Source organism: Oncorhynchus keta, chromosome 19 (assembly GCF_023373465.1).
Source record: "Oncorhynchus keta strain PuntledgeMale-10-30-2019 chromosome 19, Oket_V2, whole genome shotgun sequence".
Lineage (NCBI taxonomy): Eukaryota > Metazoa > Chordata > Actinopteri > Salmoniformes > Salmonidae > Oncorhynchus > Oncorhynchus keta.
In genome coordinates this window covers 17253126-17270328 of record NC_068439.1, presented here as the reverse complement: position 1 = coordinate 17270328, position 17203 = coordinate 17253126, and the positions used below count along the sequence as shown (strand labels likewise).

General features: G+C 45.5%; 1 protein-coding gene across 50 annotated transcripts; it reads left to right on the top strand.

The window, feature by feature from the left end:
- Nucleotides 1–814: 814 nt before the first annotated feature.
- LOC118397637 (protein QNR-71-like) lies at nt 815–16807 on the top strand. Of its 50 annotated transcripts, none has more exons than XM_052469875.1 (16): nt 815–985; nt 1831–1968; nt 2063–2206; nt 5190–5363; nt 6804–6965; nt 9903–10193; nt 10419–10484; nt 10611–10913; nt 11225–11330; nt 11494–11720; nt 12979–13069; nt 13998–14935; nt 15132–15180; nt 15419–15614; nt 15660–15757; nt 15828–16807. In XM_052469875.1, the coding sequence occupies exons 1-12, from the start codon at nt 916–918 to the stop codon at nt 14149–14151; spliced, it is 1926 nt and encodes a 641-aa protein (XP_052325835.1). In that variant the 5' UTR covers nt 815–915; the 3' UTR covers nt 14152–14935; nt 15132–15180; nt 15419–15614; nt 15660–15757; nt 15828–16807. The 50 variants fall into 50 exon arrangements, with proteins under 50 accessions (XP_052325835.1, XP_052325818.1, XP_052325832.1 ...); XM_052469858.1 differs by having other exon boundaries at nt 15132–15327; XM_052469872.1 differs by lacking the exon at nt 15132–15180 and adding an exon at nt 15083–15131.
- The last annotated feature ends 396 nt before the right edge of the window (nt 16808–17203 follow it).

Here is a 17203-nt window from a genome sequence, read left to right as displayed (position 1 = left end):
TTTCAACAGGAAACAGGAATGCAGGAATTTTACATTCCTGTTGAAATGCCGCCTTTAAGGAAAAGGCTATAGGCCTACACAAATATGTATTTATTAGCCTATCGAAATATGTTTTCTTTTGATGTTTTACCTAAATTGTTATTGATTTTTTTTAAATGGTTAGGATTGAACAACACAAAACACATTCGAAAATGTTATCTCCATCAATAAAAAACTCGGTAATAAGGCAATATTAAAATTAATAGGCTCTGTTTGATCAAGATGTACAGGAACTGTCATGATTCAAAATAGGCTTTTAAGTAGAATATGCGAATATTTTGATAAAATAATATTCGGTATTTTAATTATTACAATAACTCGTGAAATAGCTTGGGTCTGTATTTCATTGAATTTCGATGCTTCATACAAATTCAGATCTGGCTAAAGGCCTTTTAACCAGACAAATCCAGACCTGGCTAAAGGCCTTTTAGCCAGACAAATCCGAATTTGTTGACGTCTGGAGTCTTCTGAAAGCTACAGCCAAATTGGACTAGGATTTGACTCCATGCGTATAGCTTCTACCCTTTCAGACCTCCAAGTATTCTTCCACTTCTTGGATACTGGTAAATTATTATGTATGTTGTTGTTTAGGTGACGAGAGAACATGAGACATTTTGTAGTTGTTTTAAATGTAAGAGACAGGACAGAGCAGAGGGGATGGGGACTGAGACGGTCCACATGAGGCTCGCGACCTAATGAAGGATGAGATGCGTCTTGTTATCAACATCACATGTTTGCGCGTGCATGCAGCCCTGTATTAAATTATGGAACTCGGGGCACGCGGGGGAAGAAAGGGAGAATACATGTGTGTGCGTGAAGGAGCAGTTCTGTTTTTGGTGGGGTCTGCGTGAGGTGCAGCTTTTTATTCAAGTCGAAATGGGAGCTTTACATTATGTGTGTGTTCTGGCTTGCACTGTTTTCGTTTCTCAAGCAAATGGACTCAAAAGTAAGTACATTTTTGTTAGATTTTTGGGTTTTAGCTGTGCCCATCAATCAGGGTTGCGGTATAGGATGCTTGGATGCAGATGACGTATCCGGTTTTGGCAAATGATTAACTGAAATGATATAGGGATACTTGTTACATTGTTAATTGATAATTGCTATGCTGTTTGTTTTCTATTTGTCATTTTCAGCCTATAAAGGTTTATTACTGCACTCTGTCAAGTATTTCAATTAACTATAGGTCGAAATCATTTACATTTATATGCCTTTTTTCAGTTTACCCTGTGGTTTTCTAAATACTATTTACAAGGAAAAGGCAACGCTCCTTTAATTGTTTTCTTCTGACCTTGCTCATCTCATAAGAATTTCAGAGAAGCGCGAGCTGTTTATTGCGTTGCCAACGTCCGTGCGCTTGTCCTGTCAGTCACATGAGCCCAATTACACCATTTGCGCGCATTCACTTGGAGATCTGTCCTGTGCATTTTCTAAGGTTACTTTTATTCAGTATACAACACGAATATTTAAACAAAATATTTTCCACTGGTCAGTCCATATCCATAAAAGTACAGTTTATTATGGTTAAGGAAATTTACATTTACATTTAAGTCATTTAGCAGACGCTCTTATCCAGAGCGACTTACAAATTGGTGCATTCACCTTATGACATCCAGTGGAACAGCCACTTTACAATATACCTTGTTAAACGAATTAACACGATAAACTTACATTAGGGCACTCACATTAGATAGATTTTCCAAAGTTTTTAAAAGCGCAATTTTAACCATAAATCTATAGGCCTAAGTCTCAAAACAAAATTGCACTCTCTCTCTCTCTTCCTCTTTCTTTCAGCTTACCGGGACATGTTCCCTCACAAGCATTCATTGTCGATGAAGTTCCCGCCGATCCCTGGTTGGAGCCCAGACAGCAACCCGTGGGATGACTATATCTACCCGCCCTTTGGCCCCAAGGAACTAACGCGGAGAAAAGGTGAGCACCTTGTCAAATTATGCAAATAAAGTTTATAATGTTCTCACTTTAAAACATTACAACATTTATGAACTAATTTCACCTCCGGATCCAGGTAAGCCCGTCAAAGTGCGCCTGACCAGCGACAGTCCAGCAATCAAAGGTTCTAAAGTGTCATTCACTGCCAAGCTGGAGTACCCGCCATGTCAGAAGGAGGACACCAATGGGGAGCTGGTGTGGGATGAGCATTGTCCAGATGGTATGGAGCTGGAGGCCTCAGGTCCTTCCCACAAACCACTCTACACACGCACTGTCAAAACACAAGCACCTAGCACAAACAAACCTACACACTCCCACTCAGAGACACCCAGACATGCACACACACCTGCACCTTGGTGGACTTACCATTAGGAGGAATAGGCAATTACCTCAGGCCTCTCATCATCAAGTGGCCTCATTCCTGTGCATTGTTTCACGTGATATGATTGCAAAAGACTGTCACTGAAATTAAGTTGCAGCAAAGAGAAGAAACAGAAAGATGTCATTTTCAACAGAAAAATGACCTAAATTCTTTAGTAAAAGGACAGGTCTGCTGATAATAAGGTGCTGCTGATAATACTGCCGTAGTCCTCCAGGCAGAGGACATGTCCCACTGGGCACACTGGTTGAATCTGTTTCCAGATAATGTAAATGAAATTACGTCGAACCAAGGTAGAATAGACGTTGAATTTAAAATTCAGCTACATGCGAATTGATGGAAAGTTGGAAGATATACAGTGCACTGTTCAGATCCTGCAATTATTTTGGATGAATGTGCAAAGGTAACCTACTTTTGAAGTGATTTGTTTGAAAATCAAATTAAAGCTGGTTGTGTTCATGGCACATTAAAAGGTGATACATTTGTACAGTTAAATTAAATGTCTTCATGACAAAACCCATTTTCAAAATGTGTGCCTCAGTGTCCTCAGTCTGGCCTCTGCCTGGGGCCTCCACATTGTATTGTATTTAAGGATCTCCATTAGCTGCTGCCAAGGCAGCAGATACTCTTCCTGGGGTCCAGCAACATTAAGGCAGTTATATACAATAAAAATATGACATTACATTTTATAAAACCTTTCACAACACATCAAGTGTGTTCTCTCAGGCCACTCCTCTACTACCACATATCTACAATACAAAATCCACGTCTACCTATGTGTAGAGTGCGTGAGTTATCATGTGTACAGTTGAAGTCGGAAGTTTACATACACCTTAGCCAAATACATTTAAACTCCGTTTTTCACAATTTCTGACATTTAATCAGAGTAAAAATTCCCTGTCTTAGGTCAGTTAGGATCACCAGTTTATTTTAAGAATGTGAAATGTCAGAATAATAGTTGAGATCATTATTTATTTCAGCTTTTATTTCTTTCAACACATTCCCAGTGGGTCAGAAGTTTACAGACTCTCAATTAGTATTTGGTAGCATTGCCTTTAAATTGGTTAACTTTGGTCAAATGTTTCGGGTAGCCTTCTACAAGCTTCCCACAATAAGTTGGGTGAATTTTGGCCCATTCCTCCTGACAGAGCTGGTGTATCTGAGTCAGGTTTGTTGGCCTCCTTGCTCGCACAAGCTTTTTCAGTTCTGCCCACACATTTTCTATAGGATTGAGGTCAAGGCTTTGTGATGGCCACTCCAATACCTTGACTTTGTTGTCCTTAAGCCAATTTGCCACAACTTTGGAAGTATGCTTGGGTTCACTGTCCATTTTGAAGACCCATTTGCGATCAAGCTTTAACTTCCTGACTGATGTCTTGAGATGTTGCTTCAATATATCCACGTAATTTTCCTCCATCATGACGCCATATATTTTCTGAAGCGCATCAGTCCCTCCTGCAGCAAAGCACCCCCACAACATGATGCTGCCCCCTCCCCCGTGCTTCACGGCTGGGGATGATGTTCTTCAGCTAGCAAGCCTCCCCTTTTTCCTCCAAACATAATGATGGTCATTATGGCCAAACGGTTCTATTTTTGTTTCATCAGACCAGAGGATATCTCTCCAAAAAGTAGGATATTTGTCCCCATGTGCAGTTATAAACCGTAGTCTGGCTTTTTTATGGCGGTTTGGAGCAGTGGTTTCTTCCTTGCTGAGCGGCCTTTCAGGTTATGTCGATACAGGACTTATTTTACTGTGGATATCAATACTTTTGTTCCTGTTTTCTCCAGCATCTTCACAAGGTCCTTTGCTGTTGTTCTCAGATTGATTTGCACTTTTCTCACCAAAGTACGTTCATCTCTAGGAGACAGAACACGTCTCCTTCCTGAGCGGTATGATGGCTGCGTGGTCCCAGGGTGTTTATACTTGCATACTATTGTTTGTACAGATGAATGTGGCACCTTCAGGCTTTTGAAATTGCACCCAAGGATGAACCAGACTTGTGGAGGTCTACACTTTTTTTTCTGAGGTCTTGGTTGATTTCTTTTGATTTTCCCATGATGTCAAGCGAAGAGGTACTGATTTTGAAGGTAGGCATTGAAATACTTCCACAGGTACACCTCCAATTGACTCAAATGATGTCAATTAGCCTACCAAAAGCTTCTAAAGCCATGACATCATTTTCTGGAATATTCCAAGCTGTTTAAAGGCACAGTCAATTTAGTGTATGTAAACTTGTGACCCACTGGAATTGTGATACAGTGAATTATAAATGAAATAATCTGTCTGTAAACAAACAATTGTTGGAAAAATTACTTGTGTTATACACAAAGTAGATGTCCTAACCGACTTGCCAAAACTATAGTTTGTTAACAAGAAATTTGTGGAGTGGTTGAAAAACAAGTTTTAATGACTCCAACCTAAGTGTATGTAAACCTCCAACTTCAACTGTGTGTGTGTCTGTGCCTGTGTGTCTCTTCACAGTACTCTGTTCCACAAGGTGTATTTTTATCTGTTTTTAAATTGTGATTCTACTGCTTGCATCAGTTACTTGATGTGGAATAGAGTTCCATGTAGCCATGGCTCTGTGTAGTACTGTGCACCTCCCATAGTCTGTTCTTCACTTGGGGATTGTGAAATCACTAAGTACGCCCCTGCACATAAAAAAAAAACCCACACACACAACAGCTGATTACAAGATCATTATACAATCAGCCATTAAGCATTCATAAAAACTGAATAACTCAACATTGAGACATGAAATAGGCTAGGGTGTACTACATTCTGTGAATTGACTGTAATTCTCCCCTCCACTGCCCTATTCAGCTAACAGTCAGCTTAAATCTGGCTATGTATTTAACTGGACCTCCTGGCTAGATGACTACGGCTTTGGAAAGTGTACTGACCTGAAGAGATGTAACGTCTTCCCAGATGGGAAACCCTTCCCTCAGAGCAACGACTGGAGACACAAGGGCTACGTCTATGTATGGCACTCCATGGGTAAGAGTCTCACTCAAACACAGTCATAAATACATGCACCATGTCCCTCTCCCTGTCCTCCCGGAGGACCTGAGCCCCAGGACCATGCCTCAGGACTACCTGGCCTGATGACTCCTGGCTGTCCCCAGTCCACCTTGGTTGTGCTGCTGCTCCAGTTTCAACTGTTCTGCCTGCGGCTATGGAACCCTGACCTGTTCACCGGACGTGCTACCTTGTCCCAGACCTGCTGTTTTCAACTCTCTCTCTACCGCACCTGCTGTCTCGACTTGAATGCTCAGCTATGAAAAGCCAACTGACATTTACTCCTGAGGTGCTGACCTGTTGCACCCTCTACAACCACTGTGGTTATTATTATTTGACCCTGCAGGTCATCTATGAACGTTTGCACATCTTGGCCATGTTCTGTTATAATCTCCACCTGGCACAGCCAGAAGAGGACTGGCCACCCCTCAGAGCCTGCTTCCTCTTTAGGTTTATTTCTAGGTTCCTGCCTTTCTAGGGAGTTTTTCCTAGCCACCGTGCTTCAATCTGCATTGCTTGCTGTTTGGGGTTTTAGACTGGGTTTCTGTATAAGCACTTTGCGACATCGGCTGATGTAAAAAGAGCTTTATAAATACAATTTATTGAATTTGATTGATTAGATGAGCTCTATTAAAGGTGAGGAGGCAGGTGCTTACAGATGGAGATCTGCTATTACTCAAACTCTTTCTGCACTCTGATTCCTCCCTCCATCTCTCGTTCCCTCCTCCCTCCCTCATCTCTCCTTCCCTCCTTCCTCTCTCCTTCCCTCCTCCCTTCCTCCCTCTATCTCTCCTTCCCTCCTCCATCTCTCCTTCCTCCCTCCCTCTATCTCTCCTTCCTTCCTTCCTCCCTCCCTCCCTCTATCTCAACTCCCTCCCTCCCTCAACTCTCCTTCCTTCCTTCCTCCCTCCCTCCCTCCCTCCCTCCCTCCCTCCTTCCCTCCCTCCCTCCCTCCCTCCCTCCCTCCCTCCCTCTCCCTCCCTCCCTCCCTCCCTCCCTCTCTCCCTCCTTCCTTCCTTCCTCCTTCCCTCCCTCTATCCCTCCTTCCTTCCTCCTTCCCTCCCTCTATCTCTCCTTCCTTCCTCCTTCCCTCCCTCTCTCTCTCTCCTTCCTTCCTCCTTCCCTCCATCTGTCTCTCCTTCCTTCCTCCTTCCCTCTCTATCTCTCCTTCCTTCCTCCTTCCTTACTCCTTCCCTCCCTCTCTTTCTTTCTTTCTTTCTTTCTTTCTTTCTTTCTTTCTTTCTTTCTTTCTTTCTTTCTTTCTTTCTTCCCTCCCTCCCTCTATCTCTCCTTCCTTCCTCCTTCCCTCCCTCTATCTCTCCTTCCTTCCTTCCTTCTTTCTTCAATCCCTCTATCTCTCTTTCCTTCCTCCTTCCCTCCTCCCTCCCATCTCTCCCTCCCTCTCTCTCCCTCCCCCAGGTCAGTACTCTGAGACGTGTGATGGCTCCTCTTCCACCCTAACAGTGAACACCAGTGACATAATTTTGGGGGCGGAGCTGATGGAGGTCATGGTGTACAGGAAACGCGAGCGCAGAAAGTACAGCCCCCTGGCCACCGACAAGGCAGTCTTCTTTGTCACAGGTGAGTTCGCTGTATACACTACGTCTACTCTCCAAGCATCACATATCTCAATCAGCAACCTTTCTTCCTCCCATCTACTGTCCTTCCTTCCCCTTGTACATCTTATAGGACACCAAGCCCTTCCCCTTGTACATCTTATAGGACACCAAGCCCTTCCCCTTGTACATCTTATAGGTCACCAAGCCCTTCCCCTTGTACATCTTATAGGTCACCAAGCCCCTCCCCTTGTACATCTTATAGAACACCAAGCCCCTCCCCTTGTACATCTTATAGGTCACCAAGCCCTTCCCCTTGTACATCTTATAGGACACCAAGCCCTTCCCCTTGTACATCTTATAGGTCACCAAGCCCCTCCCCTTGTACATCTTATAGGACACCAAGCCCTTCCCCTTGTACATCTTATAGGTCACCAAGCCCCTCCCCTTGTACATCTTATAGGACACCAAGCCCTTCCCCTTGTACATCTTATAGGACACCAAGCCCCTCCCCTTGTACATCTTATAGGTCACCAAGCCCCTCCCCTTGTACATCTTATAGGACACCAAGCCCCTCCCCTTGTACATACTATAGGACACCAAGCCCCTCCCCTTGTACATACTATAGGACACCAAGCCCCTCCCCTTGTACATACTACAGGACACCAAGCCCCTCCCCTTGTACATATTATTGGACACCAAGCCCCTCTCCTTGTACATCTTATAGGACACCAAGCCCCTCCCTTTGTACATCTTATAGGACACCAAGCCCCTCCCCTTGTACATCTTATAGGACACCAAGCCCTTCCCCTTGTACATCATAGGACACCAAGCCCCTCCCCTTGTACATCTTATAGGACACCAAGCCCCTCCCCTTGTACATACTATAGGACACCAAGCCCCTCCCCTTGTACATACTATAGGACACCAAGCCCCTCCCCTTGTACATACTATAGGACACCAAGCCCCTCCCCTTGTACATTTTATAGGTCACCAAGCCCCTCCCCTTGTACATCTTATAGGACACCAAGCCCCTCCCCTTGTACATCTTATAGGTCACCAAGCCCCTCCCCTTGTACATCTTATAGGTCACCAAGCCCCTCCCCTTGTACATCTTATAGGTCACCAAGCCCTTCCCCTTGTACATCTTATAGGTCACCAAGCCCCTCCCCTTGTACATCTTATAGGTCACCAAGCCCCTCCCCTTGTACATCTTATAGGTCACCAAGCCCCTCCTTGTACATCTTATAGGTCACCAAGCCTCCCCTTGTCATCTTATAGGTCACCCCCTCCCCTTGTACATCTTATAGGTCACCAAGCCCCTCCCCTTGTACATCTTATAGGTCACCAAGCCCTCCCCTTGTACATCTTATAGGTCACCAAGCCCTCCTTGTACATCTTATAGGTCACCAAGCCCCTCCCCTTGTACATCTTATAGGTCACCAAGCCCCTCCCCTTGTACATCTTATAGGTCACCAAGCCCCTCCCCTTGTACATCTTATAGGTCACCAAGCCCCTCCCCTTGTACATCTTATAGGTCACCAAGCCCCTCCCCTTGTACATCTTATAGGTCACCAAGCCCCTCCCCTTGTACATCTTATAGGTCACCAAGCCCCTCCCCTTGTACATCTTATAGGTCACCAAGCCCCTCCACTTGTACATCTTATAGGTCACCAGCTTTAGCACTTTGCTTTCACTTATTCAATCAATTCTGACTAGCCATAGGGAGTCAGGGATTTTGCTGATTGGAACGCAGGCATAGTATTGTCTCTCTTACACATCATCCAAACAGCCGTAGAAGGAGGCTAAACGTCACAGCCACAAGCCTGCTCATGGCTTTGAGCAAGAAATTGACTGTCAGGAATTAAATGGACTTGACATGGGGATAGTCATGTTTTGAAAACTAAGGGAGGAAAATGTTTTTTTTTTACAAACTTGTTCTGTACTGTGAAGTTAATCTGAATATGTGCTTCATGTTTTCACATAGGCAGGAGGCCAATATATTCTCAAATGTATTTTATTTGAAGTTTCATTCTGATATTGTGATATTTGTTCTACTGCGACATTGATGTCTTGGAAATGATATGACATTGGGGTGTTGTAAGCCCCACAGCTGAGTGTGTGCAAATGCATATGACTCGTGTTCTACAGTGATGTAAATGTCGCTGTACATTGATGTCTAGAAAATGAGGCTATAAGAATTTTGGACTTGTGTAAACCCCACAGCTAATCTCAAGTGTGTGAGTTTACTGCAGTGACGTCTAAAATGCTTTGAATTAATCAGCACCTTGGAGAGTGCTGTCCATTTCACCACCATAGACAGTAGGCTACTTGGCTGTTTACTCTGTATGCTGCGCTGCTATGTTGACTTTGTTCATTTTTTCAATATGTTCCGGTACCTCATACCCCCCAAAATGACCTCACTATGGGTGTGTTCGTAAATTCAGAGTGTTGTCAGATTATCTGTTGGTAAATTAAGAGTGTTTCGCTCATAGGGCGCTCTGGCCGATGAGTAGGGTTGATCCGTGCGTTCTGACCTCACAACGGAAGTCAAGCCCCCAAGCTAACTGGCTAAAGTTAGTTTACTAGCTAGCTACTTCTGAGAGAACACCTCACTCTGACCATTTTAATCTCTCTAGCAGAGCTGGTTAGGCAGTTTTCATGTTATCCAGAGTGTTGGTGACTGTAACTGTGCTGCTGGCAACAATTTCATTATTTTTTTTGCTGACATTCACTGACACCGGTCATATTCTATTGCTCGTTTGTAAATTCATCAGTTATTCTGCGCTCTGGTACACTCAGACGTGAGTGCTCTGATATCGGAGTAGATAACCAGAGAGAATTTACAAACACACCCTATGTGTTCCGGGACCTCCCGATTTACAAATGAAGCACTGGATACAGATAGATGAACGGACGTGTCATGTCTAAGGGTTTCTCGTTAACCTTTACCCATCCACAGACAAGATCCCAGTGGCTGTGAATATTTCCCAGAAGGCATCAGCCAATCTGTCGGACAGCGTATATGTGCGTGGCGAGGAAGTTGTGTTCAGTGTGTCCGTTCACGACCCTAGTGACTACCTGAAGACCGCAGACGCCGTCGACTACATCTGGGACTTCAAGGACGGCAACCAGCTGGTCACCCATAGCAATGTAGCCACTCACTCCTACAGTGCGGTAGGAGGTGTCAACGTGAAGCTGAGGGTGGAGGCAAAGTTCAAGATCCCATGTCCTCCGCCCACGCAAACTACAGGTACGCACACTTGAGTCACACACTACACTTCAGTGGATATTGCAGGTACACAAACCTAAAAGTACATAGTACACATTGATGAGCTCCATCTTTCACCATATTACTGGCCCTCCAGCCTGGAGTAAGGTATGCACCATTGGGGGAATGTTGTTTTAGCTGATTGCGCTGCAGCCCCATGTCCGTCTTTGAAGCGTTATGTCATATCTCTCTTTTTCTCTCCTTCAGCGGCCCACACACCTCCCCCTGGCACTCACGCCATCACTCGCAAAATGGAGACAACCCATGGTTTTGGTAAGAATGACCTCTGTAATGTGCGTTGAATAGAAGTGTCAGAGTGTATGAGGAAGTGTTTTCTCTTGTGAGTTTAGTTCTATTCAGCTGACATAAACTGTCCAAATTCCACTCTCTCGTTTCCAGTGCCAGTCACCACTGCCAGACCCGCCTCCAACACACCTGTTCCTATGACTACAGGCTTCCCGACAACAGAGCCCCTCCCCCCGACGGTTGCTGATGTGACTTTGGCGCTGTTCAACCCGATACAACTTTTTGCACAGTTCTTGCTAGCTGGCCCCACCCCCATGTCCCTGCCCACTGGCCCTACCCCAATGTCCCTGCCGGCTGGCCCCACCCCCATGGCCCAGCTCCGCTACGCACATCTGGCAGGCAATGATTGCTTCCGCTACTTCTACGGAACCTTCCAGACCAACATCACCATTATTGGTGGGTGGATGAGGATATAGTGTGTCTCAAATGGCATCATATTCCATTTATAGTGCACTACTTTGGGGCCCACAAGGCTCCCATATGTCTCTGGTCAAAGTAGTGCCCTATATAGGGAATAGGGTGGCATTTCAGCCATAAACACTCTCATAGGGGCAAATACTAAGTTCCACTGGCCAATGTCTACACAAATGTTCACTTAATCATGCATTGATGCCAATGGGAGTGGAAGTTAGTATTTGCCCCATTGTGAAAAAGTCTTCAATCCAAGCATGTTTTAATCACTCGATCCATGCCTTACCCAATCACAGAACCCAAGCACTTCATCAACAGCCAGCCAGCCAATCGGATCCTGGAAGTGTTTGCTGCCAAGGTCACCAACACTGACATAAGCTTCCTGGTCAAGTGCCTGGGCAGGTGAGTGGAACACAATTGGATGTGGCTAAGGCAACCCTCAGACATGTTTTTGGACTAGTGAAAAATATAATTTGTAATGAATATTAACCCACAAACCACTGCATAGTTGCCCCATCCATCTACCATAACCACCCTCCTCTCTCCTCCTCTCCCCCTTCCCCAGCACTCCCACCTCAGCCTGCACCATCGTCTCGGACCCCTCTTGCCAGCAGGTGAGGAACATCGTGTGTGATGACGTGCCCCCATCGTCGGAGTGCGAGGTGCGCCTGCGGAGGACCTTCCTGGAGCCAGGGACCTACTGTGTCAACATCACCCTGGAGGACGCCAGCAGTCTGGCCCTCACCACTACCACTACCATCACTATAAGCAACACTGACCCTGACACACCCGGTAGGTCACAGGGCTAGACCCTGGGGTCTTATTCAGGGTGAGTCCCAAATGGCACCCTACAGTGCATTCGGAAAGTATTCAGACCCCTTGACTTTTTCCCAATTTTCTTACATTACAGCCGTATTTTAAAATGGATTAAATAGTTTTCCCCCCTCATCAATCTACACACAGTACCCCATAATGACAAAGCAAAAACATGTTTTTGAATTTTCTTTACCATTTTTTATTTTTTATTATAAAAAATAAAAAGCTGAAATTACAAATGTACATAAGTATTCCGACCCTTTACTCAGTACTTTGTTGAAGCACCTTTCGTTTAAGTCCAGGCTCTGGCTGGGCCCGTCAAGGACATTCAGAGACTCCCGAAGCCACTCCTGCGTTGTCTTGACTGTGTGCTCAGGGTCGTTGTCCTCTTGGAAGGTGAACCTTCTCCTCAGTCTGAGGGGCTGAGTGCTCTGGAGCAGGTGACCGTAGGGATGATGCCAGGTTTCCTCCAGACGTGATGCTTGGCATTCAGGCCAAAGAGTTCATTCTTGGTTTCATCAGACCAGAGAATCTTGTTTCTCATGGTCTGAGATTCCTATAGGTGTCTTTTGGCAAAGAGCAGGCTGTCATGTGTTTTTACTGAGGAGTGGCTTCCGTCTGCCCACTCTACCATAAATACCTGATTGGTTGAGTGCTGCAGAGACGGTTGTCCTTCTGGAGGAACTCTGGAGCTCTGTCAGAGTGACCATCTGACAGTGACCGTTTTTTAATTTGAATACATTTGCAAAACATTTTAAAACCTGTTCACTTTTTCATTATGAGGCATTGTGTGGAGATTGATGAGGATTTTTGTTTTATATAATCCATTTTAGAATTAAGGCTCTAACAACAATATTTGGGAAATATGACGTGGTCTGAATACTTTCCTTATGCACTATATATAGTGAATAGTTTGTTGTATGGATGGGCCCTGGTCAAGGTAGAGCACTATATAGGGAGTAGGGTGCCATTTGGGATACAATGTTGTGAATGTGTATAAATCCACAGCCATAGATGGGATTTTAATTTTGAAGTTTGTTTTGTTTGATGGTATTGAGGCACAGTTTACACCTGATATTAAAGTGGTTTATTTCTCTCCTAATCTCATCCCACCTCTCTCCACTTCTTTCCATCCCTCACCCCTTTGATTCTCGACTCCCCTCGATTCATCCCACCGCTCTTTCACTCTGTCAATTTCCCTCACATTTTTGTCTCTCCCCCCATCTGTTTGTAGAGTCTAAAGCTCCTCATGCTGCAGAGGTTGTCCTCTCCTCCACTGCTATTCTGGTAGCCATCTTTGCCTTCACTGCCTTCATGGTCTACAAGTAAGTCAAGCCACTCAGTATTACTTGTGCACACTCATTTTCCCTTACTCATCTCTCATCTCCCCCACTTCATCTATTTCCCCTATCCCCCTATCTCTGTCCACTCCTCCTCGACTCTCCCTCTCCCTCAACCCTTCCTCCCTCACTCTCCCACCCCATCTCTCCTCCCTCACTCCCCCACTCCCCCACCCCATCTCTCCTCCCTCACTCCCCCACTCCATCTCCCCTCCATCTCTCCTCCCTCACTCCCCCACCCCATCTCCCCCATACCCTCCATTTCTCCTCCCTCACCCCCTACCCTCCATCTCTCCTCCCTCACCCCCTACCCTCCATCTCTCCTCCCTCACCCCCTACCCTCCATCTCTCCTCCCTCACCCCCTACCCTCCATCTCTCCTCCCTCACCCCATCTCCCCATCTCTCCTCCCTCCCCTCCATCACCCCATCTCTCCATCACCCCATCTCTCCTCCCTCCCCTCCATCACCCTTCCCTCACTCCCTCCCCTCCATCACCCCATCTCTCCTCCCCCCTCCACCCCCATCTCTCCTCCCTCCCCTCCATCACCCCATCTCTCACTCCCTCCTCCATCCATCACCCCATCTCTCCTCCCTCACTCCATCTCTCCTCCCTCACTCCCCTCCATCTCCCCCTACCCTCCATCTCTCCTCCCCCTCACCCCATCTCTCCTCCCTCACTCCCCTCCATCTCCCCCTACCCTCCATCTCTCCTCCCTCACCCCATCTCCCCCTACTCTCCATCTCCCCCCTCACCCCATCTCCCCCATCACCCCATCTCTCCTCCCTCACTCCCCCTCCCCCTCCCTCACTCCCCTCCCTCCCTCCCCACCCCCTCCCTCTCACTCCCCACCTCCCCCTCCGTCTTATCTCTCTCCTCCTCCACCTCCCATCCATCTCTCTCTCCCCTCCCAGGCGCTATAAAGTCTACAAGCGGGTGAGGAGGTCCCTGGTGGAGGACGCCAGTGGCCATGTTGGTGTTGGGGGTCGTATGGGCCGGCTGAGGGAGGTAATATTCCCCACCAACGAGGAGAGTCGCCGCCTGCTGTCGGACAGACACCCCATGTAGACCCACCGATGGTACTCCAGCCACAGGCTGCAAATTTGGGGTGTGAAACATTTTGAAAGGTGCAGATAGAAATAACTGGATTCACTTTCGTACCTGACAAACAAGCATATCTGTTCTACACAATACATTTCTATCTCAATGTTCTGCAACTTTATATAATCCTTAACAGGCCCCAGGATTTTTACTCAGAGGTTCTTCAGTACCAAGTTTAATTTTAGCACGTTCATAAATGCATCACAAAGAAGATATCTATACCAATAACTAAGATAACTAACAACTGTTAATAAGATAGCAAGAGGAACATTTAACTTTTGATAATGTGAAAATACTAGTGCCTTTTCTGTTTAGTTGACTTTGTTGTAGAAAAGTATGTCTATAGGAAGTCTACACCCTCCTTGGATTTTTTCACATTTTGTGTTACAAAGTGGGATTAAAATGGATTTCATTGTAATTTGTCAACAGCCTACACAAAAGGTATATATTTTAAAGATGAATGAAAAATAAAACACTAACATACCTTGATTGGATAAGTATTCACCCCGAGTCAATACATGTTAGAATCACCTGTAGCGGTGATTACAGCTTTGCACACCTGTTGTGCAATATTTTCCCATAAAAATATCCGAGCTCTGTGAAGGTGTGGAGGATCAGGGCTAGACAGCCATAGTTGTTCAAGCTCTGTGAAGGTGTGGAGGATCAGGGCTAGACAGCCATAGTTGTTCAAGCTCTGTGAAGGTGTGGAGGATCAGGGCTAGACAGCCATAGTTGTTCAAGCTCTGTGAAGGTGTTGAGGCCATCAAGCTCTGTGAAGGTGTTGAGGATCAGGGCTAGACAGCCATAGTTGTTCAAGCTCTGGGCTGAAGTTGTTCAAGCTCTGTGAAGGTGTGGAGGATCAGGGCTAGACAGCCATAGTTGTTCAAGCTCTGTGAAGGTGTGGAGGATCAGGGCTAGACAGCCATAGTTGTTCAAGCTCTGTGAAGGTGTGGAGGATCAGGGCTAGACAGCCATAGTTGTTCAAGCTCTGTGAAGGTGTGGAGGATCAGGGCTAGACAGCCATAGTTGTTCAAGCTCTGTGAAGGTGTGGAGGATCAGGGCTAGACAGCCATAGTTGTTCAAGCTCTGTGAAGGTGTGGAGGATCAGGGCTAGACAGCCATAGTTGTTCAAGCTCTGTGAAGGTGTGGAGGATCAGGGCTAGACAGCCATAGTTGTTCAAGCTCTGTGTTGAGGATCAGGGCTAGACAGCCATGTTGTTCAAGCTCTGTGAAGGTGTTGAGGATCAGGGCTAGACAGCCATAGTTGTTCAAGCTCTGTGAAGGTGTTGAGGATCAGGGCTAGACAGCCATAGTTGTTCAAGCTCTGTGAAGGTGTTGAGGATCAGGGCTAGACAGCCATAGTTGTTCAAGCTCTGTGAAGGTGTTGAGGATCAGGGCTAGACAGCCATAGTTGTTCAAGCTCTGTGAAGGTGTTGAGGATCAGGGCTAGGCCATGTTGTTCAAGCTCTGTGAAGGTGTTGAGGATCAGGGCTAGACAGCCATAGTTGTTCAAGCTCTGTGAAGGTGTTGAGGATCAGGGCTAGACAGCCATAGTTGTTCAAGCTCTGTGAAGGTGTTGAGGAGACAGCCATCAGGGCTGTTGAGACAGCCATGTGAAGGTGTGTTCAGCCAGCTCTGTGAAGGTGTGGAGGATCAGGGCTAGACAGCCATAGTTGTTCAAGCTCTGTGAAGGTGTGGAGGATCAGGGCTAGACAGCCATAGTTGTTCAAGCAGATAAGTCTAGTGTAACTTGGCAGCTCAGGAACATTCACCGTCTTCTTGATAACTCCAGTGTGCATTTGGGCTTAATGTCCTGCTGAAAGGTTAGTTAATTGGCCAGTGTCTGGTAGAAAGCAGACTGAAGCAGGTTTTCCTCTAGGATTTTGCCTGTGCTTAGCTCCATCCCATTTCTTTTCACGGAATTTGCCAATGTCAAGCAGACCCATTACATGATGCAGCCACCATGCTTAAAAATGAGTGATGTGTTTGCTCCAAACATAAGGCTTCGCATTTAGGCCAAAAAGTGTATTTTATTGTTTTGTTGCATACAGGATGCATGTTTAAGAATATGTGTATTCTTTACACTGGTCTTACACAGTGCATTCAGAAAGTATTCAGACCCCTTGACTTTTTCCACATTGTGTCATTGTTGTGGAGTCATTACAATGTTAATCCATCCTCAGTTTGATCCCATCACAGCCATTGAACTCTGTAGCCTTTCTAAAAATCACCAATGGCCTCATGGTGATATCACTAAGCAGTTTCCTTCCAGTTCTGCATCTCAGTTCAGAAGGACATCTTTGATGTGTCTGGGTGGTTTAAGACATCATAAATTGTTAGTGTATTTTAAGCATGATAAAGTTAAGTTACCAGGGGTGTTGACTGTGTACGGCAAATGACAAAAAACGTTTGGGCTGGGGCAATGTTTGAGGCAGCTCTGGTGGGAGAGTAATAGTAAGTTCCCGTCCCATTTCAATATCTATCCGCTTCCATTGGCCTTTTCAGATCTGTGAACGGCTAAGGGCCTAGGAACCTAAATGAAGCTGGGCAGAAGGTTGATAGATCTTCAGAGGTATCGATTTTGTCCTCACTCATGAATTTATTAAAATATTTTTATGCTGTGCTTCAAGCTTAATGGCTTACTTTTAGAAAAAGCTAACGTAAAAGTTTAAATAACTTCAGTTTGACATTACTGTCCATTCTCTGTGCCATCTACATGTGTTGCACTAATGTACTGAAGTTACTAGTTAGTGATATTTAAAAAAAAAATTTGATTTGGTGTGAAACTGACGTTTCATTCTGGAAAGTTTAAGATCGGTTTTGAATATACTGGAAATGTGTAACCTACCCATCTGTATGCGTCTCTTTGGGGGCTCACAAGTGATGTAACAAGTAACCTGATTAAATACAATTTATAAAAAATTGGACTGAACACTATTACACGGTTGTAGTAACGGACCAACTAACAATTTTGACAATTGCACACATGTCAATATCACTCCATAAAATGGTTTGCTAG

Bases quoted from the DNA above. Each gene is read 5' to 3' on its own strand.
- LOC118397637 (XM_052469893.1), top strand. From the start codon at position 916: ATGGGAGCTTTACATTATGTGTGTGTTCTGGCTTGCACTGTTTTCGTT. The intron at 2,207-5,189 runs GTATGGAGCTGG...TGCCCTATTCAG, and splicing joins GGATGAGCATTGTCCAGATG to CTAACAGTCAGCTTAAATCT. The intron at 6,966-9,902 runs GTGAGTTCGCTG...ACCCATCCACAG, and splicing joins GGCAGTCTTCTTTGTCACAG to ACAAGATCCCAGTGGCTGTG.